Raw genomic sequence first — 23,298 nt, forward strand, 5'->3', positions numbered from 1 at the left:
CAAAATTTTCCTTGAGATATTTGCTTAACAAGTATATTTATATTATGATTTGGCTCAAGGAAAGTAAAATCTCAGTTTAAGTTTCTTAAGTATATCTAAAAATATGACAAATCATATAAACGCGATCGTATTTAATTAAAGTTTGATAAAATACATTTTGGAGAATATTTATCAGATTTCTTTTATTGCATAGCAACACCAATTAGTTATTAATTAGTAAAAAATATAATTTTTCGTATTCAACTAACATACCATTTCATAAAGTTTATTTTAATTTAAAATAAAATAATTTACGATTGAAGCGAGATGCTTTAAAGATGTCAAACTGTAATTGCAATATTTAAACAAAAATATATTTCTCGCAATAAATTTGACAGTAAAGTACTCGCACCGGGAGTTTTTGAGCCCGGAGAAGAGTGAAAAGTTTTTAAATTAAACACAAATTTATGATCAAACAACGGCAACGGCGAAGAAATAAAATGAAAAGGAGCAGCGAGAAGAAAAACCTGCAGGCTGTGGGGCAAAGCCAAACGGCAGCCTCTCGATCGCCGCTTAAACCCCCTCTAACTCCCTAAAGCCCCTGCCCCTTGCTTTTGGAGCCAAGTTAGCACCTGTAAACCGGTTGGCAGTCGGCAGGTAAGCGAGAGCTGAGAGCTCCATCTCCGAAAAACAGATGTCCTGCTGCTCCAAATTGAAAGCGCAACATACATCATCCATCCTTTTTGCGTGGACCTTCCGCTTAGCCCCTTGACAGCCCCAGCCCCTTAACCCGTCGAAGGGCGCCGTGCAGTTTGAATAATAAGGCAGCAACAACAAAGAAATTGGGGTCATGTACTTGGCCAAGTCCACCAGACAGGCAACATCTTTCACTTTGCAGCCTCTTCTGCCGAACCTCGTACTCCCCGATCTTCTTCAATTTTATGCATATTTTTTAAGCATTTTTTTTTTTGGTCTTCCAATATAACTTTTTTCTTGGCCCTGTTGTGGAGGCTAAAAAACTTGAAAATTAGTCGCGTGGCTTGTGACACTCGCTGGGTTCAGGAGGGGGGCTTCAAAAGGGGGCTTTTCAAGATCTGGAGGCGGGACATGCTCTTCGTATCAAGTGGAGCGTGTGTCGCTCATGATCTGTTTATAGTTCAGATGGATGATGTAACGATCAATTGCAACCTGTTGCCGATATCTCTTCAGTGGCATGTGTCGTTTAAATGCTGAACTTTTTATTAATCGAAAGTGTTTAACAAAATAAACACGACAGTAATGTGTGGGTCTTTTGATGATAGTAAAGCTTGAATGAAAGTAAACAACATATTTATAATGAGACAACATTATGTGACGTGCAATTTTCATATTTTATTTTTATCACCAAGTGAAATTAAAAAATAATAATAAATATGAAATATTTTACAAAGCCTAGAAGCCAAGATTTCATACTTAAAAATCTTGGTAGCCTATCAAAATATTTTGCCAATATAAATCTAAAATCTAAAAGCGTTGTATTTTAATTTGCTGTATATTTCCCGTTTGTACTTTAACTAAAAACTTGTATCAATATAAGTCCTTTGAAAGGCTTATAGCTTAATCTATTGTTATCATTTTGTATTTTATTTTCTTTAAAAATCATTCCTCAAGAAATATCTCGAATATTACTTGGCAGGTGCTGATGGAGAAAAATTCCCATCCGATTTTTCCCACACAGGATGGAAATGTAACAGAACCGAATAGGAAACCTTGAAGCGAACATTCGATTTCATGCAAAACACAAACGGAAAATCGGAAAACTGGAAACCCCAAAACGAGTATCGAGGCATCTCGTGAGGATAAAAACGAAGGACGAAGATGGGAACATGTGCGCTTCCCACAGAGTCTCAGCAGCAGGTACATGTATATCGCCTAGAGGATCCTGCGGGATATCTATCCAGAAAAGGACTGAAACCTCTTCCCAGGCAGCTCAAAAACAGCTGCTTTGCGATCTCCTGGTCTTTTACGAGTTTTTCAAATTTTTAATGCATATTGTTTTATGTTTTTACTGTTTCAAGATGATGGTGGAGGTGTCGCCACTTGAAGATGCAAACATCACTTCCGTGTGAATTTTTTGCGTCTGGATTTTGTGATTTCGCACAACAACAGCTGGGCAAGTTAATCCTTTGGCAGTTGTTAGATGCAGAAATCTTCGACTTTCGCTTAATTGGAAACAGCAGCAGCAGCAGCAGTTAAAGGCGAAACCGCAGCAGTTGCTGTCTCTTTGTTATTGAATTCGAAACTTATCGGAAATCTTTCTGGGTCCTGAGAACGGAAACGCGACTGGGATCCTGTACATCCAGCACCCTGTTTGCCAAAAACGAGAAGGAAGAGGGTCAGATCAAATCAAGGATCGCCGAATGCGAGGGTGTATCAGGTGCATTGCATAATCTTGCCTTTGTATTCCAGCACATCTCATCTGTGGGAATATCTTTCGATTTCTGGCGGTGGGGGATCCTTATGCAAACGGTTCGGAGCGGAAGTTGTTTAGCGTGGGAAGTCCTGGGAGCAAACAGAGCCTGCGAATGGGTTGCTTATGCAATCTAGTTCCGGTCACAGGTGGGGAGCCACTGAATCTAAACGTAAGATTCTAGACACTTCCGGATCTTCGTGAAAGTTTTTCTGGAATATGTAATTTATGATGTCAACATTTGTTATAAAGTAGACAAATTTAAACCTAGAGTTGTATCTATGTAAATATAATATTATTTTAATATGAAAACATTAAAATGTCATACAAGTATATTCAAGAAAATTAAATATTCTATAATAATGTGTATGGCAAACCACTTCTAAAAATGTAATTAATATGTGAAATAAAATTCAATATTAGGTATAAAAAAAAAAAGAAAATGTAAACATGAATCTATGTATATATTATACTATTTTAATATGCAATTTTAAAATACAATAGATTAATCATAAGCTGCGTATGAAGTATCTTCAAGATACTCTTCAATGTGATGTTCTATAATGATATGCATTGCAAACCAAAAAATATCCTTTGACTCTAATCTAAGTAAAAAAACATCTTGAAAACTTTTGCAGCTTTGGTTCGTGGATTCGAGCGGATTCCGCTCCAAACACACGCGCTTTGTCCATTCAAATGGCAATTCCTGGAATTCCAGCCGCATGTCCTTGCCCATCAGCTGGACCACTGCCGGTAAACATCCTGTTATGGGACTGCCCAACCCGTTTCATTCATGCCCGAGCCTAAGATCGCCATCAGCATTCAAGGCGAATGCGTAAAAGTTTCGCGTAAACAGAAACCGGAAACGTGAAGAGTGGAGGCCACAAGGAACTTTTAGCAATTCGTGGGAATTTCGTGGGCCACTTCCTTCCGAGTGCGGGAGTCCTAACTGAGTCCTTTGCTTTCTATTAGCGCGAATCAAATTACGCGTGCTTGCAAATCAAATGGGTCTCTACACTCGACAAAATCAAAGAGATAAATTAAAACTTTAAACTAATATAAGTTGATTAGGGATATTTATAATGAAATAATATTCTTAAAACATCTGAAAATTAACAGTCTGTCAATATCTTAAAGCTATATATATAAATATATGTTTTTTTAAGAAAAGTCTTTTATATAATCTATAATATAATTATTTTCTTTAAATATGCCCATTTTATGATATCTACACAAATAAAATATTTAAAAATGACTACACATTTATAAACAGAGAAAAAAATATATATGCAATACATATTGAATTCAAATTATATATATGTATATATATATTTTTTTTATCAGAACACTATTAAGTATATAAGTTAAAATTTAATTAAATTTTTAAAATATATGTCCGTTTTGATATATTTCTTTGGGTGCAGTTGATTGGAGGCTCCATCCATCATCCACATGCTGCTGCTGCCTTTGCTGCTGTTTGTTGTTTTGCACCTTGAGCCTTGACTACTTCCGGTTTGCTGCGCGAAGGACGACAACTACAAAGCAGGTAGTTGTTGTTCTGCTGGTTGTTACTGCATCCTCGTTGCCGGACATTTCCTGCGGGCCACTGGCCATGCAAATAAGGATGTCGCCATCGCGGGCAGCAGGACATGCGTTCGCACAGGGCAGCAATCGCTGGGATATTCTGGGTACTTTATGGCGGAGCCAGCATCAAGTGGTTGCCACAAGTCTTGCCAGCAGGCCGGATGTTGTTGCCATCAATCGATTTGGGAATAGCGAACTTTAAGTGGCCTAGGGATGCTATTTGCCGAGTAGAAAATGTAGGAAATCTCAACATGTGTGTGGGCAATTGTAGCCCACTTACAAAAATGTTTGTAAAATATAGTAAGTTTTCAGACAAAACATGGCAAATTTAATGTTTTTTATTTCGTTTTCAGATATATTTTACTATGTATATGTAAAAGTAAATGTAAATTTATTACATTGTAGAATTTTATACTGTTATGATTTATTATTTTCTAACAAAACCATAGAACATTTAAAATGTTATATTTTGAATCTAGAATTTTGTATCATTCTGTAGATTTATAGCATTGTTAGATTTTAAAGATATCATTATAAATTATTATACATTTTAATATAAAATGAATTAAAATTAAATGTTATGAAATTATTTGTTATATTTATAACAATAAATGTTCCTTACATGTTTTGTTTGTCTAAGCATTCACTTAATCATCCCAGCCGATCTCTTCAACTTCCTCCCCCTAAAAACCCAAGTTTTATTTGCCAAGCAATTAAAAAACTTGCACCTTTGTTATTTTGCAGCTAATTGCCAAAGACAGTGAGCGTTTTCATTGCCATGGCCAGGACCAGGACCAGGACCTCGAAGGACTAAAGTAAACAACATTAGCCAAAACGGCAATTTGCAGATATGGCCACCTAACAAATGTCTAGACAGGGCATGACTGAGGTCCCGGTGCTCTGATACACCTGCCCAGGTAGTTAAATTAATCATCAAAGTAACGCTTAGGGGGAGGAACAGGATCTGTAGTGGGAGTCACTCAGCAAACGCCTTCGATAGAAAACCGAATTGCAGAGTTACGAAAATAATTATGTTCTACCCGACATGATTGCGCAAAAAATAAAAGAAAAATCCTTCGGCATTAAGGAACATGCCTCCCTTTGAAATTGGAATCTACCGATGCTCAGCAGGTTGTCGATTTGGAAATAAAAGTAGTTCGAAATCTTTTCGAACACCGCTACGTGTCCTTTTTATTTGGTAGGGTATGTTCTAGGCACTGGTACTGGTACAGTTAGGATGGCATACCTACTATGGGTAGTTCCTTGGGTGGGACTAAACATGTGTTGGACACAGGCCAGGCACGCACTTATCCTTACGATAAGATATTTGAATACTGGCGACAACGGGATCCTTAAGTCATGTACAGTTCGAGCTGTTTCAGTTGTGAAATCAATTAGTATATATCACTATACTCGAATTCCTTTGAAGTCAGTTAGGTAGTCCGCCTGAAGTTTAAGTTGAGTGTTTTAAGTGAAGGATGGTTGATATTTAATAGGCATATGGTTTAATATATTTTATTGCTTTTACTAAGAACAATTGTTGATTTCTTTATTCTTAAGGGATCAAAGTACATAGAAATGAAGTAAAACTAAACAATTGACTAATATTTTTAGAAAATCTTAATAGATTAATTTATGTAGCTATAAAATTTTTGCAAAAAAGGTTAAAACTGATTAAAAGTTGTTAAAAATAAGCTTTTAATCGTGATGTCTTCCTTACACCAAGCCGTGAATGCAAGGTTTTTGGTTTTAATAAAGGGCTTCAATGACTGGGTAGGTTAGAAAATAATAATAAAATAAAAAAAGGGTATTTACTTTTGTAGTTCTTAACCATTTTATAGGACTATAGCACCTTACTCACTCTTAAGATACACCAGCTTGATGACAGCTTCAATTACGGATATTATTATACCCAAGGAACAAGTGCTGCGATCGCAACTGAACCATTCAGAAGTTCTGAATCAGAACCGACTCGCAATCAGACAGTGGAATATCTTTACCATACGCACTCGAGCAGGTACAGTTTCGTTACGCCAGCTCCACCAACAAAAAGAAAAGTAAAACAACAACAATAACAACAACAACAACAAGAGCAGCATAATAATAATGAACAACGAATGTCAAAGCCAATAAAGAGCGAAATGAAAAGAAGTCAACAACATCATCATCCGCATCAACGTGATCGTGTCAGGTTTTTTCTCCTTCACGTGGAGTCAGATAATCAGCCCGCATAAATACAAATTAAAGTGCAGCCAACTTACGGTTAATATATGCAACAACAGCCACAGCAACAACAACGAAAACAACGACAACAACACTAGCATCGACAACATCACCAACAGCAAAGTTAAATAAAATGAGAAAGAAATAGCATAAAAATTAAATTTGTCGCGTGTTTGGTCGCCTGCTGCTTCTGTCTCCCTTCCTTCAGCCATTTCCCCAACCGAATACCGAGGGGGTTAAGGGGTCTCAGGGGGTTAAGGGGGGCCTGGAAAGGGTCTGCCTGCCAAGGTAGCTGGCCCCAGCATTCATTGCTAATCATGGTAATTATGGCAATGAAAAAGTTGCCAAGCCGAAAAGCAAGACGAACAGCAACAGCAGAAGATACAGATACCCGCAAAAACACCAAACTGACGAAAAAACACAAAACTGCAAAAATAAATAAAAGCCGAAACTGGGGAGCAGTGCCCTAGGATCGCGAAAGGGTATGCGGGGTATGTGGGCATTTTGATGTGCCAAATAAAAGTGGGCAATACATATATATTAAATGAAGTTAACGAAATGGGCACTATAGTATGGACTTCCATTTTTACGAAAAAAATGCTTTAAGCATCAACTAAAAAGATGAACAAGTTTATTTTATTCCTTTCCAATTTAAAGGACATAATTCTTGGTAGACTTGACTATTAAAGTTTGATAAAATCACTACACGTAGTAGTAGCACTTTTTAATTGAACGATTTACAATTTTTAAATATTTTTAATTTGTTTTTTATACTTCGTAACCCAACAACAAACAAAAAATTTAAGAGTAAACTAATTAAATTTAAAATTAAATTAAATTTAATATATATTTATAATTATTTTTTTATACTTTTATTGTCATAAATTCAATAGAAATTATTGTTATTTAGTAAAACTTAACATTAAAATAATATATACAAAAATTATATTCTATATATAATATAATATTAAAGATAAATAATATTCGTTAAAAATGGCAAAGGTAGGAAAATATATTCATTTCTAATATTAAAAAATAATTTTTTCCCTTACTTTAAAAACTATTATGTCAACAATATTATTAGAGCTGATTACCTTTAGAAAAAAGTCGGCATAAATGTATTTGAATAATTTGTTTAATGCAAAGTGGGGAGAATCCCAACGATATGTACATTTAAGGGTGTCCAACAGTCCGTCAATCTTTTGGTTGGCTGCCCACTAGTTTTGCTTTTCCCCGGGCTGCTGCTCTTCTGTTCTTGGCTGATAAACAACGAAAGAGGGACAACAGTAGATACACCTGTTGACGGGCCGTCGATGTGACTGACTTGTGGCTACGCAGGCGCAACAAGAAGTGTTCTCCATGATTCCACGAGAAGGAAAGCGAGGAGGAAGCGCTGGGGAAACGGAAGTTTATTCGCATAAGCACAAACACCGGATGCAGCTTGCTTCCAGGACACTGACGAAAGTATCAGGCACAAAAAATTAATTTCGACTGCAACAACAGGTTGGAGTAAATTATTTTTTGGCTCCCTCGGTGGGGAAACTCGTTTAGGCTTATCTCTGCGTACATCCCCGAAAATAAAGCGAGCGAAAATGTTCAATTTCGGTTAATCTCGCTCGAAAACGGGGCAGCTGCTGCTTTGCGACTCTTTTTTAGATCGCCACCGGCCACTTTCCATGGACTTAATCTGTTTGATATTTTGCCAAACTGATTTTTCATTATCATAAATGACAAAATGCATTAAGTGCCGCTTAAATCGGCGAAATCCCGGTGAAGGGAAATATTTTGATATATCATTTAATATTTCTTTGCGGCATATCTGGGTCAGTGATTAAGATTTTTAAATGCCAATTATAAGCGTCGCTTTTTAGCGTTCAACGCATTCCGCTTCCCGACAAGTCATAAAATATTTCAAAACTGCTGCCCCTTTTGAAAAGGAAATATTGACAAAGCTTAGGTCGCAGACAGACAGTGGAGCTCGGAGTTTTTGGCTCGTGCTAAGCTTTTGCCAAATGCCACAATCAATATTTGAATTTCTATATATACGTATCGACATTCCGAGAAATATTGGGGTTAAGTTCAGTTTCGCCGCATGTACTCAGGTAGCAACGCAATTCGAACTCAGAGAAAAAAACACAGTCCTGATAAGGTCCGCGTTCAAATAAGATAAGATAATGAACTGCAAACTAAGCAAATACAAATCGGGTATGGAATGCTGAACAGTTTAAAGAGTTCCTCGTAAATTCATTTTTGTACGCTATCAATCCGTCGGGCAGCTGTTGCCCAAAGAGATAACCCAAAAACAGCACGCGCTATAGTCGGTACCCAACCGATCCGATCCGATCCCATCCCATATCCGATCCGTAATGTTTGCTCAGTAGTGCAATAAAAACTGTTTGCCGTATCCTTCCGCTGGGGCATCTGTCGCAAGGATACGATATGCGCATTTTATTGCTCCTTCGTTTTATGACTCTGATTATGCCATTTGAAACTAAGTTGCGCCTCATTAAGAAAGAACCTTCAGTTTTATTGGTTATGGCTAGTTAAATTAAAGTATTTTTTCAGCACTTTTACGGCTTTGTAAGGAGGTGATCTTCATTAAAATTATATCTTTTCAGGACCACCTTGAGATATACTTAAATATATATGGGATGTTGGATATGGGGAAGTTACACTTAAAATAAAGGTTTTGAAGAGCCCACAAGTTGACTTTGTTTCTAAAACTATTTGATGTTAAATACTCGTAAAGCATTTTCTTATGTCATGTGTAAATAAGAAATATATATTATATTTTATTTTAATACCTTTTTTGTGAGTGGAAATCCCATTAAAGTGTTTTAATATTTTAAAATAAGTAAAATACATAAAGATATTTAATAGTGAGTTACAAAAATGCTATAAATATGATCTATCATACATTATTGGCAATTTAGAATTATAGTATTGGTTGATTTAAGTTTCTATAGCAGAAGCAAACCTTCTTTAAAAAATCCCTTTCTGCAGCTCATCTTTATTAGAATCTATTCTGCAAAGGAGACCACAAAGATGACTGCAAGCTGTGTTTGATATTGATACCAGGACAGTAGCCCGAACAATAAGCCATAAAGTCAGACAAAAGATCAATGTTAGATCATAGTCTCCCCCAACTCATTCCGTGCAGTTCCTTGGCCATTCTTTGATCCACCCCTGAGCAGATGAGCCGACGCCTTCGATCCTGTCGTCCATGGCAGCCCAATTTCTGATCGAGTTTACGTCTCCTTTTGTATCGGAAAATGTTATACATTTCACATTAGATTTCTTTGGCCCCTTTGTGTCCGACTGACTGACTGACTGACTGACTGCCTGTCAATTTCTTGCCTTCTGTTTATTGCATTTTGTGGTCGATCAGCGCACGATAAGATATTCCGTGGGGCTCAGAGCGGCTCAGTAGTCCATCCATAATTACAAGGATAATCGCCTGATTGGTTATCCATCATGTGATATTTCAATTTCCCTTCAGAAGTTGTCTGAAGTGGATCATCGTTCGGTCGCTTGAGTGGTTGGCTAAGTGTTTGCATCTTGCACTTTGATATGGATAGCTAGATAATAACTGGGCATAATGTGAGATCAGCTAGGCAGCTGTGGTAACACGACGATCTTATGTATATTTGATAGGGAACTAGGTCAGTAATAAAAGAAGCAATGGGTTTCAACAATTAACGGAGTACAGTTGAGCAAAAAGTTTGGTTTTCTTTGAAACGGAACGATCGCTCTGTGTTTATCTTTATTTCTTACACTTTTTTGATCGATTTAAACCTGGTGTGTACTTTTTCTTCCTTTAAAATCATTAAACTCTTACGACAGTTTTATTTAAATAACTTATATGATGAACTTAAACTTAAACTTAAAATAAACTAATGATAAGGAAAAGGTAAGTTTTAATCTGAGAGATCCAATGCAATTTGGCAGCTTATAATTTACTTTTGAATGCTTTTGAACGGGCTAACCTTGTTTTGTAGAAATTTATAGCCCATCAAAAGAAAAATTTCACAATTATTTTATGAGCAACGAGGATTCCTGGTATTGCATAAATGAAGCTTCAGATAAGCCTTCTTACGATTAGCTTTAAATTTAGCTAAATGATTGCCGCAACCATCGGAACACCTCAATTGAGGGAAGGCGAGCGACCCTTGGCAATCTTCCCGGCTCCAAATTACTTTACGGCTAATCGTTTTGTGCAGCAACAAGGGGAAAGATAAATGGAAAAAGAAAAAAAAAAATAAAAACAACAGAGTGAAAAATAGAACATATTGCTGAAAAGCTCGTAACAGGCGCAAAACGTTGGCGGCCTGACCCCGAAGGCAACCCCAGCGGCAAGGCAGGTCGCTTCCAGAGAGATCCCCATCCCACATCCACATCCACATCCACATCCCGATCTCTGCCAGAGACAACAGTTGGTGTCTGACAGCAACCTGACTCTCTGATCAAACTGAGTCCGGGACTTGAGCCCAAACTCAAACTCGGACTGTGTGAAATTGCCAATGCGCATGCGCGCAAACAATAACAACAATTTCCACATTTAATGATAATAATGACGGCGATAATAGTCCGAAATTAGTTAAACACGAATTATAGCAAAACAAAACAAGAGGGAGTGCTAGCTTTACTTAACGAATGTTGGAATGCTCTCATAATGCTTAAGCTTGCTGCCATAATGGATTGGACTTAATTTATTAAAACTATTTAGGAATTCTAGTTTGTTCTTAAAAGGTAAACTATAAGAAAAACTGTGTTAGAAAATATGGTTTTCAAAAAAAAGTTTCTTTTTGAAAAATCTAAAAAAATTTGGTGATACTTGATATGGATTGAACGAGGATTATCTTTTTAATCAATAAATATATCTTAAAGATTAAGTTTATGTTTTACAATTTTATTATTGGTTTTTGAGCTCTCAAATATTTTTTATGACTTGTGATAATTTTTCTTAAATAATTAATGTTACATTACATTATTAAAACAAAAAAAAAAGTTGAATATAAATGTTTGAATTCATTGTACAGCTTAGGAAGTATCATAAATTTGATATATCTTTGGTCTTTGGTCTAGATGTACCTAAGTTAACTCCTCCACAGAATTAGGTTACTTTCTGCAAGAGTATAACCAGGAGATAGCCGGGTCTTGAGATGGTAAAAAGGGTGCTCTGGATCAGCTATTTGAGGCCTTAAGTGCCGCCAGCTGTTGCCCAGAGCAATGAGCTGGGAGCATCGAACATCGAGCTGCGAACAGCGAGCGAGATTGCTTTAGCCGACTTTGGCCAACTTAATTTGGCTCAGGTGGCGCGCATTCATGGAACAAATTTATAACAATTTTCAGATCAGCATGAAAACAGGGACTGAAAATTGCCAAAGGGTTAGGTTACTAGGCGATCCGGCAATATGTCCATTAGCGGAAGCATTCATCTAGAAAACAACATTCGTTATAAAATGAGGGAATTCATATGATTTCCATCGAAGGGCTTAGAACTCGCGTGTATTTTTGTCACGTCCGAGTAAAGAATTTCCATTTAGCTACTTTATGACATACTTATTGCATTTACGATTTGCCTCCCCACCTTTTGACCTGTACGAGGTTGACTTTTTTAAACGAAACTTTGAAGTGACCGCAGGGGCGGACAAGTCGGGGTCTTACTTTAACAATTCTTACGTGATGATCTGCTCAACCGGACTGTGGATGTTGGACGGTACGATCTTTCCGCCTATCTCCCAACCGACCACACACACAACTTCCCTCCATTATAATCGAAATGATATCAAGTAGCCAACGATGAACACAATTTATGTGTCAAAACTGAAGTGAAGGTAGACCTCCCTCTTGGAGGAAAAGTAAAAGGCTAAATTGATCGAACATAACTTTGAGAATTTTCATGGGATACAAATTAAAGAGAAAAGTTATTGACCGTTGGGTACCAATTGAGCAACTTGTAAAAATTTGGTGGCTTTATTTAAAGAAAACAAAAATAAAATGCTTATTATGATAAGTTCTCAATTATTTAATTTTTTTTATTAATTTTTTTGTTATTTCCTTGGGCTACAAGGGCATTTTTTTAAATGATTGTGCTAGTCACAAGCACAAAATGCAATACAAGAAGTCTATTTATAAATAAATATTAAACTTTTCAATATTCTTTGAACTTCATATAACTTTATACATAGTATACTTAGAAATATGTTCAAAGAGTTACAATTTGATATCAAATTATGTGTAAAGTTTTAAAAGTGTCTTTCCTTTTTTAATTTTCGATTGAATCTTAACGATTACTGTTTTGACTATTAAGACAGTGTAAAATTTTCATAATGTTTTAAGTAACAGATTTGATTTCAAAGAATTTAATTTAATTAAAGACATTTTGCAATTCTATCTCCAATCAGTTATCTGTTGAAATTAATACTCTGCCTTGTTATTTGATAACTTAATTAAAGAAATTTACAAATCGATTAATTCCAGAAATGTGCAGCTTCTGTTTAGCAATCGATACCCAGTGAGCGAACATGTATAACAATTGCAAACAAATTAGTGAAAACTAATACGAAACGAATGAAATGAAAAGATAGTATTTTCGCTCGGCGCAAAAAAGAAAAGAACTGAAACAATAGACGGACTGAAAGACAGACGTGAAAACCGCAAAATGACAAACGTAAACGGCACCGCAGGATGCATCGGGATGCTAGGCAGGCAGGGCGGACCTTCAGGCCACCAGAATCCTGGGTGGGTTGATCCCGACAACACCCACAACCGAGCCGTGATTCGTGTCCTTCCCGCCTTTGTTTTTGGCCAGGGTCCAGCCACATGCGGCGTTGCAGGCGGCGCTGAAACAAACCACTTGGAAGGACGAATGCCTGTACCTTGTCACTGATGCTTGACCAGAAAATACACTGGAGGAAAAGAATTTGTACAAAGAAAATAAAAAAAAATTAAATCAAAATTACAACTTTGGAAATAACAATTTACAGTTCTTCAGAATGGGGATACTTAATATCAAAAATGTAGAGCTTTCAAATTAATAGATCAATATTTCACTTTCACTATATACTACAGTATTACAATTTTGAAAATAATATTCGAAATTTAAAAAACTTTTTGGAAAGGGAATACTTAATATGAAAAATTCAAAGCTTACAAATTAGAAGGTGAAGATTTCACGTTCAATATATATTCGCTTTTGTTTAACTTGAGTTAAATTAACCAAAACAAGGTGAAAGGAACAAAATTAATAGTTAATTTAACAATGTTGTAGATTAATCTTCACTCTTTAAATTAAAATTTAAAAGATTTTTATTATATAATTAGTTTTGTACTACCTTCTTTTCTCAGTGCATTGACTTAGGTTACCAGTTAGTTCCGTTGAAAATGAAGCAGTGTCCAGGTTTGTCCATATGTCGGCAGCAGTTGTTTGAGTCGTCCTGGCTACCGATATGGATATTGATATCTTTTCGCCTGCTGTCCTTAGTTATTCTCTGCCTAATCTTTGTTATTTTCCTTTGGGTTCCTGCAATTGTTCAACTTGCTGACAACTTTCAGCAAATTACTGCTACTACAGGACAGTAAGAGAAAAAGAGAGAGCGAGAGATCCTTGCAGATATTTATCTTGAACAATCTTTGGCTTGGATACTTTGTTAACCAAATTTACACGAGACAGGCGGCTGCAAGTTCTTGGCCCGGCTGCAAGTTATCAGCTGAAACTGATCGCCGAGGCAACCTGCAAACTGGCCAAGAGCCCGAGAAACCCTTCTAACTAAGCTCACAAATTCAATTTCGGCCAGCTCCAAATCAAAGGTGTTGCTTGACCCTTCATCGAGGGATACTTAACCAAAAATAAAGGGAAGCAGCCCGAGAGCATCTGCCAATGAATGCGTAATGACCAACTGCCAAAAAGGCAGTGAGGGAAAGGTCCCGAAACGGCTAATGAACGACGATGTTGAAAATCTACAACGTGGCTAAAAAAGCCGAAACCCTTGCGCTTACAGATGCCAACGAATTATATGCCAACGGGTTGGACACGAGAAAAAAGAGCCGAAAAAACGAAACGAAAACAAAACAGTTGCCGAAGGGTTCGAGTCAAAGTCAGTCAAATGATGGCATGGCGCAATTATCGAGGCGGGTTAGGGATTTACCACCTGGACTCTTGGATCTCCCTCTCTTGACCAGCCGGCTAGAGTCAGCAGCAGCCGTTTTCCCAGGCACTTTAAAAAACTAAATGAATAAACATAAAAAAAAATACTTCCAAAAACTAGCAACATACAAATGCTGAGCAAATTCCTATTGAATTTATAAATAAATACTGATTTAAATGGCGCCATTTTTCTTAAATTTTATATAAGTATATTTAATTTTATCCAATTATTTTTATCAAGATGGAAAATAGAATTTTATTTTGTTTTTAGCCTTAAATATATTATATACTTTATAATACCTTTTGTTAATATTTCTTTCAATTTATTAGAAGTTATAAAAATTATAAGAAATGTTGTAAAATTTAACAACATTTTTGTTAAAACAAAAAAACAAATGTAAATTTGTTTCTAGAATGCTCGAGACTTGCACTTATTCTGAGAGTAATTAAAAAGCATAAGCGCTCGAAAACTTGAACTGTTAACGAACTTTAGTTTGTTATTTTTCTGAGTGTGCTTGGTCCCGAAAGGGTTTGGTCTTAAATTTAATTGAGCTGTATCTGTATCTGAGAATCGATTCGAGTTGGCATCTGCGGCGGAGTGACCTCCATCCCGCTCGATCTGCGTCTCTAAGTGGAACAAATGCCTAGCGCAGGGCACGTGCCCAGCTTGACTTCGAAGATACTTTATCCTCGGCAAGGAGCGTCGTCAACTGTACTGCGAATCGTCCTTGCAGCGGCTTCATTTTGGCCGTAAATAACAGCAACTGACACCAGGTGCTGGCTGGATGGCATTTTCTTGGTCTTATCACTGGGTCCTTGGGCCATGGTCCTTTGTCCGGTTTCGAGTGCTTCGGAGCCCATTGTCCTGCTCTGTCGTCGCCCGTTTTGTACTGCGCAGCGTGCGTGTCCCTGCATCTTGGCCCATTGTTTTGATTCATTTTGTCAAATTTATATAAAATTTATTACAACTCACGGAGCCGCGCAGGCTCGGCTAACCGAAAATCTTCATTTAATGGTGTCAAAATATGGAATCGCTGATTTTCGTCGAGAGTTTATGAGGGAAAATCTATTGAACCTTATGCAATGCCTTGAAAGACTGGGGATCAGTGAAAAGGATGTTGAATCATGGTTGGCTGGTCAAAGATAGAGCACAGGATGCAACAAGAAAATCTTCTATGCGGGAGATTCCGATATTTAATGATCGTATGGGAGAGGTATTTACCAAAATTCTAGAGGCATACTAAATAATGGCTGCATTAAAAGGGATTTTCATAGTGGGGAATAACCCAAATTTTTTTTTGTATTATTCTTAAAAATACAATATATATATTATATAAAGTCACGAAAGTATACCTTATTTTCGCCCTTTAACGTTGTAAACTAAAACCAGCAAATATGAATTGAAACGAAAAATAGGTAGGCATTGTTCGGAAACCGTTATTTTAATAGTATAGAATCAGTATAAAATGTTGTGTATTTGTCGGTAGTACCGAAGTTTTTGGAGATGAGGTCGCTTAGCGGGGTATAGCTGCGCTTTGAAATAAGTGCCTTAATATGAAGTGTTGTCAAGCGCAAAGATAGTTCCGAACAGAGTGTTGCACACTTCCACGGAAACGTTGCGTCGTGCGTGCTTCTTTGATCTTCCGCTGGCGGAAAACTCCTTGTCGTCCACTACGACTCCAAAATGATACACCACATGATGCTTTTGGACAGTGGATCCATGGTCAATGTATTTGAGTCCCGGACGCATCTCGCAAAGAATTCTGGTTGGGTGCATGGTCTCCCAACCGGGGGGCAAAATGGTGCGCAATGCCGGCTTCCTGGGCTCCTTTGCCACCACGGGAGCATCTTCGCCTCCATCTGGTTGAGCAACATTTGCCGAAGGACGCATTTCGGGCACAATAAAACCCTCGCGTTTCCACTCTTCAAACAGCTTAAATATGGCAAAGGAGGCCAGACTTAGCATTGGCATCTCATCCTCGGGGGCTTCAGCCTCGTCCTCGTTGGTTTCCATGGACTCTGCACCAGGTTGCAGCTTGGATGACTTAGGGGTCATTTTGCGGATGACAAAGTCGCGCCAAGCCTTCTCACAGGCTGCGTTCTTGGCGGACACTTTGGTGAGACCCTTGCCCTCGTACAGACTTGAGTTCACCGTGACCACGGCCGTGAATCCTCCATCGGGATGGCGGTCTATGGTGATGTTGCCCATGATTATACCCTTTTCCTCGTTGAGGGCCATCAAGGCGTTCTTCGGCGTCATGGTCTTGCGCAGCTTGCGATTCAGGCGCAGCTTCTTTTCCCGAATGCGTTTGGACGCCTTTTTGCGGTTCTGGAAGTGCTTTCCTCTGGGTTTCGGTTCCTTATTGGCAAGCTCCCGCGGGTCCTCCTTGACGATAAAAGGCAAGGGCAGCACCGGAACGACAGCTTTGACAGCAGCCGGTGGCAGAGAAGGAGCCACCGGAGGAGCCACCAGAAGAGCCACCGGAGGAGCCACCGGAGGAGTCTGATCCTGGACATTCTCGACCTGCATCTTGGGTTGGATCAAGTGGGCATCGGGATTGGAAACTCCGCCGAATACAAAAGAATTGTTGTTGTCGATGCTTGGACTAAAAGCTCGCTTCATCTTGATTTTCTCGAATTTTATTTTAGATTTTTACGATGACAAATAACAAGTGACAAGCGACAAGTGTGACCGTTGCCAAAATAACGAAAAATTACACTAAAAAATGTCTTTAATAAGCTAATTTTTGTTTTCCAGCAAAGGTACAGTTTTGGTATTCCCTAGGTACTTGTACTTATTTTGTTGATAACTTATACCTTACCTAGGTAATGATTTCAATTTATCTTTAAAATTGGCTTTCTTAGGTACTGAAATATTGTTTTATTTATTTTTGTTGTAAAATTAGCTTGGCATCACTAAATTTAATTTGTTAATCATAAAGTTTTTTCTCTGCTAATGATTTACTGACTGATGTTGACCTTTGATGGAAGATATGGTGATCACTGATCACCCGATCGATTAATTCCTGCTGGATATGGTTGCCCATAAATATGAGAATTTTCCATGCTAAAAGTAGGCTGTGCAGCTTTTTGCCCCGCAGGTCAAATGGAAGTCAATACCTTCTAATTCTTCCATATTATCGTTTGATCATATAGTTTAAAATCATTTTTAAAAAATCCCAAAATAACCCAGAAAAATAATCTAAATACTTCAAAAACTTTTTGCTTCAGAAAAGCTGCCTGTCAGAACAGGCTATAATTCCAAAAAACTAGTATCTTTCCCAACACTGCAATGGCATATTGTTTCAACCTATTTAATATGACCATGTTATATTTACTTTTGGGAGCAAAAAAGATTATTTCAATGGTTTTGCTTTGATCACCGTATTAGAAACAGGAAACAAATAAATTTCCTAAAATCCTAGATCGATAAGCAGAATTACCATCAAAATCCCCTAGTTAGAACGTCTAGATTTACGATAAAAACTATTTGCTTGCTAATTAACAGTGCATATCTTCTGCAGAAAATCTAAAAGAAGACACCCAGAAATAAGAGTAAACGTAATTCCAGCTACAGGCTCAAATATCGTCGCAAATTTTTAAGCCAGCCAAAGGTCAGTTTGGGCCACAAAGCACGTGCCATTGTCGGAGTACTAGAGCAGGTGATGCGTGCAATGCCGACTGTATTGAGGTGGCCCATTGTTTGGCCAGAAACACCCACAGTGCGTGCACATATGCAAATATTTTCAAAGAGCCGGGCAGCTGCAAGCAGCCTAGAAACAAAGGGAAGCAACAGGCAGGATCAAATAGGGTCCAGGACCACGGCAAACAAAGGTGAAACGCATTGAACCTGCTGGCCAAAGCCGGAGCCAGGGATAATTTGTTTTCGGCCCACCTACTGTTCTGAGGTATTTGCATTCGGCCGAGGTCAAATGAAGTGGCCAGAACAGATGTATTTTACCTCAACTCTGGTCTATTGCACAACATAAGAGCTCTGAAGTTAATACCAGGAAAAACATTCACACATCCACTTTGTTTGCGTAAAAAATCACGCTTAAGTGTGAATCGCTCTTCAATGGGGATTTATCGCCCTATAACAGAACTGTTCTCAGAAAGGATTTGGTCCAATATCACGTACCTTAGTTCACGGAAAACTGATTTGATGAAACACGATTTAAGCCAGACAGATGTCTCTTTCGCATAAGAATCAACATTCAAATTTATCAATTTAATTCGACAAACACTTTCAACCCTTTTTGATAGGCTAAAAACAAAATGTGTCAATTCAATCTGGAGCAATGCAGTGAATGGATTCCTCACAATGCAAAATAATAAACATTTATCTTCCGTGTTTGCGTAAAATTCTACTGGATTGAATAATCGTCAAATGTCACAGACAAGCTGCAAAAATTTCAATTGATCGATTGAGCCAGCGGGTTGTATGAAAGACATGAAATCTATATGGGTAAGTGCTGGCAATTTTCGCCCTTGACATCAATGGGTTAATTCAGTTGTTTGCTTCGCTATTGGCAAACAATGTGGGGGCGCTAGATACAAGATACAAATACAGCTGCCAATAGCTACCAACGAATTCATGCAAAATTTGTTAAATGGGGTTTATTGTCAATATTTTTTTGAATAGGTGATCTATTTATTGATCAATGCAAATATTTAGTTCTTAGTAAAAGTAGAGAGCTAGGATAAGTTTGTTCGCATATGGAGTTATAGAAAGTCTATAAAAACTGTTAGATATTCAGATGCTCGGTTTCGTTTTAAAAATGTTTGTGTTTATATTTATTTCAAATAAAACATTGCATTTTAATACTTCGAATTGTTAGCTTGATTCCTTTGTTTGTCAATAAACTGGATTTAAAACATACCATAGTTTTAAATTCGTATATATTTAGTAAAAAAAAATTTTAAATTAGTGTGCGGTAAAAAAGTTGTTGGTAATAACATAAAATATGGGCTTGCTATAGCATTTCATATATGAAAACATACTAACTATAAAATTATTAAGCAAATTAAAATATTTCTTAAAACAATACCAATTTTTAACTTCTAATTACAAACAGTTTTCTAGAATAAGAACTTTTTTGTCCATCGGAAATGGCTCATAGATATCTCACCACACCTATCCAAAGATCTTTTTGGTCTTCGCTTCCATCGCTTACTCATGGCTCAAAATTAACCCAACTTGACCAGCATGTGCTGAAGGCCACCTGAATTGAATATGAAATGAGAGCCTCGAATGGCTTATTTCCAGAAGCATTGAATCATCGCATGGCGAGGCAAGAAAGTAAAATTCTTTGCAGCAATTCAGGCACCCGCACTATTCTCGAATAATCCCCCGCTGGCAAAGGTCTTTCCTTTGGCAATGATTCCTTGATTCCTTTCAGCGGAATAAGATTTTGTTTTTTAAGTGAAAAGAACACAAAGAGAAAGAAGTCGGCCAGCATTGTGCGTTGTGCGTGGAGGACAATGCTCCAAGTCTTAAAAAAGGAGCGGCCCAAAGGACGAAGCACGAAGGACGAGAACTGATCATGCGTAGTGCTATGTACGCTGTTTGCAGCCTGTTGAGGAAACATCTGCCCCGCTCAATTTTTTCTCTCTCCTCTTCTTTTTATGCCTTGTCTTCTTGGTATTGTTGCTGTTGCACGCAGGACCTCTTGGAACAGGATACTTACAAAAAGTAAGCAGTAACATTAAAAAAATAAGAATACACCGAGGAAAATTCGTTGAAATTTTGAGAATAGTTTCTAAAAATACAAAAACTTAACATTGGGAGAGAGAATGTATGTATATTAAAAATGATCATTTAAAATTTAAATAAGATTATATCAATTGGTATTAAGAAAACATATTATTAGTATAACAAAAAATTGTTCTTTGAAATTTATAAATCTTTCTCTAAAATAAATAATTTTAATTTTTAAATTAAAAGCGATTTTAATTTACTTTTTGCAATGTTTTTTTCAGTGAAGAGAAAGGCAATGGCAAGCTGTACATGTGCTCTGCACTTAATGCTGGCTCTGTACAGTCCTCTAGAACTCTATAAAGGACTCGCCTGTCATCTAGGAACAATGTCAAGGTCAAGCCGAGCCCGTGTCCTTCCCCGCCTACGACAATTTCCTTCGCTGTTTTTTAAGAGAAAAAATCTCTCAATTTAGTAAGGCACACGCAGGATACGCGTATCCTGCTTTAGTTGCATGTGCGGCATGTGCTCCGTCGCCGGCAGCTGTCACTGGCAATGATCGTCCTGTCACTCCATCTTTTGGAGCGTGCGTAGTCTCAAAAGAAAACTAACAACAAAAAAAGGTGGCCAGCAAGTACAGGGAATGGGGAAAAAATGATTTGATATTTTTTAGTCTATTTCCTGCGGCTCAGCTGCCGTCAATTAACATATTGTCCTGCGCCCACATAATATCCTCGACCAGCAGATGTCTGTTCACTCCACCTCTCATAAATTTCAATTCAATTTTTGACAATATTTGGCTTCTGCCAATCCTTTCGCTCTGCCAGGCGACAATTGCCTCCATTTGACGCAAAACCTTTCGCACAATGCCAGGATTATCCTCTAGTCCTGGGCAATCCTTTCTTTGTTGTCTAAATTTTGATACGATGCCAGTGCTTGCTCCATGGCCTTTGACAATTTTGCAACTGTTTCAATTTCGATTAAATAGGGGACATTATTTTGGCAGATGGTTTCAAGGGGTTTGGTTGAAGTTTCAGTTTATAGCTAAGTCTGATATAAGACTTCGTTGGTTTTCCCAGTGAGTGATTCTTTGTTTAAGAATAGCGAATTAAAAGAAAACAAAAGATTATTTCTTCCAAAAAGGATTTTTTTTCACTTTTTACAAGGCTTATATTTACGCGGCTTGCTAAATAAGTAACAATTTATTTATTTTCTTAAGCCAGATTGTTATATTTTATTATCATAAACAAAAATGTATAGTTTTCTTAATTTTTACTTTACATATTTATTTAATATAGTTATTTAAAAATTTTTCACGAAGAAATTCAACTTTAAAATATTGTTTGCTATATCAATCAACGTTATTTCTTATCATCGTGTAAAGCCATTCCAAGAACTACACCTTATGGCTATTAAAAGGTCCCTTAACATCAAGATACAGCATTTTCAAGGCTCATAACTTATCAATTTTTTATCAAAAAATTAGAAACAAATTCCAATTAGGGCAGAACAAAAATCAATTGTGTCCCAGTGCGATTCATACGAATTTCTAGGCATTTGTCGATCAGCAAGACATTTGTTGTCCTTTTTTATGGAACACGCTCAGGTGATATACACACATTTAGGCGTATCGAGCCCCTGGGTGGACTGACCATGTCCTGGAGTTTCGTCCTTGGCCAAGTCCTAATCTCTAATCGCTCGTCACGCTGGCAAAAGAAAAGAAAACGCTGGCAGGACTCATTTGAGACGCTTTAGGCCGGCGATAAGCATCGGCAGGTTCAAGTCGCCGGCCAAAGGACGAGGAGAAGAAGCACTGGCAGGTAGTCCTACCCCATTGTCCTGCTCACGATTTCGTCCTGGCCAGCAAACAGCAGACAGCAGCCGGCCCCTGGCAGCCGGCATTTAAAATGTTGCAATGTGCATTGTATAATTTATATCATAATTCTCCATGCATTGTGTCCCTACTTTATGGCTGTGCTGCAGCTTTATCCTGTTGCTCGGGCTTATCTTGATTTCAATTGTTGCTTCTAGGGACTTACATTTTTTGTACACCGTGTGGTTTTTCTACTTACTTTTAAAGCAGACAAAATTGAGACATTCGGAAATTAAATTGATTGATTTGTAGGTGTAAGTGTGCTCATACATAAAATGGAATAAAACTACAGACAGTTTATAATACTAATTTTTATGGACATAAACATGAAAATATTTGCGCTTTGATATGAAGACATTAAACTACTCTACAGTAAACTTTAAGGTATATCCTTTAATAGTTATAGAATTTCAAAAACAAATTAAAAAGATTTTCCCCAGAAATATTTTTCTTATCTTTTCTGTTAACGCTAATCAATCCTTTGTTCTTTTCTATACCCATGAGTTTTCCAGCAAAACCCCTGTAATTCTTTTAATCCTATGCTTCTATCCAATTATAAGTGCATTGACAAACCTATCATTGTGGGTGTCATCTTTCCATCTTAAAAGGGCAAACGACTTCCTTCCGATCATGCAAATTTTCTGAAAGGAAATGAGAATGCTGGAGACAGGGGACCTGTTCCGCAACCTTTTTGAACCTGTAAACGATAGTTTCCTGGGAAAATCTTTGACCCGCCCCGTTGTAATTTGCCGAAATCCGTGATCCCCTAATGATTAGAGTTTGCCAAAGACACAAAAACTTCCGGTTTGGCAAAAAAAAAAAAAAAAAATCTAAAGAAGGAACACAAAGGCGGGGAAATAGGAAGCGCCCGATTCCGATCGTCGGACAAAAGGTGCGTAGGTACCGAGTGAAAAACTCGGTGTACCTGTCACTAGCAACGACAGATGCGTTCCAAGGATCTCGAGATCCTGGGCACAAGGATGCGGAAGCGTCGGTCGCGGTTCTGCCAGCAGAACCAAAACAAAATCCGAAAAATAAGAATGAGAATGCAAAAAACAGAAATCAGAAAGCGGAAATAACAGCAGTACCGTGTTCCCGATTCCAGTTCTGTGCAACAGTTGTCCCTGCACTCCCGCAATCACAACTGTTCCCGGCTTGTTTTGAATTTATTTCCATTTTTACTGCTGCCTTTCAGTGTTTTTTTTTTTTGGGTCCGACATGTGTGAAGAGCATTAAGCATGGCTAAAAGGAGGATGCTGCGGTTTGATAATGTCAAACATGTGTCTGCCAAGCCGTTGTGCATGCCTAATGAGGACGATGCCTGATGCACCGCCGAAGGCTGGGAA

General features: G+C 37.7%; 2 protein-coding genes across 2 annotated transcripts in view; both read right to left on the bottom strand.

Annotated features, from left to right (window-relative positions):
• Positions 1-23,298, bottom strand: part of LOC128251615 (uncharacterized) — a 118,137-nt gene that overhangs the window by 62,441 nt on the left and 32,398 nt on the right. The window lies entirely within an intron of this gene.
• On the bottom strand, positions 15,834-17,071 carry LOC128251612 (double-stranded RNA-specific editase 1-like). The gene has a single exon (XM_052978661.1). The coding sequence runs from the start codon at positions 17,005-17,007 to the stop codon at positions 15,934-15,936; it is 1,074 nt and encodes a 357-aa protein (XP_052834621.1). The 5' UTR covers positions 17,008-17,071; the 3' UTR covers positions 15,834-15,933.

Source organism: Drosophila gunungcola, chromosome 3R (assembly GCF_025200985.1).
Source record: "Drosophila gunungcola strain Sukarami chromosome 3R, Dgunungcola_SK_2, whole genome shotgun sequence".
Taxonomy (NCBI): domain Eukaryota; kingdom Metazoa; phylum Arthropoda; class Insecta; order Diptera; family Drosophilidae; genus Drosophila; species Drosophila gunungcola.

Bases quoted from the DNA above. Each gene is read 5' to 3' on its own strand.
- LOC128251612 (XM_052978661.1), bottom strand. From the start codon at position 17,007: ATGAAGCGAGCTTTTAGTCCAAGCATCGACAACAACAATTCTTTTGTA.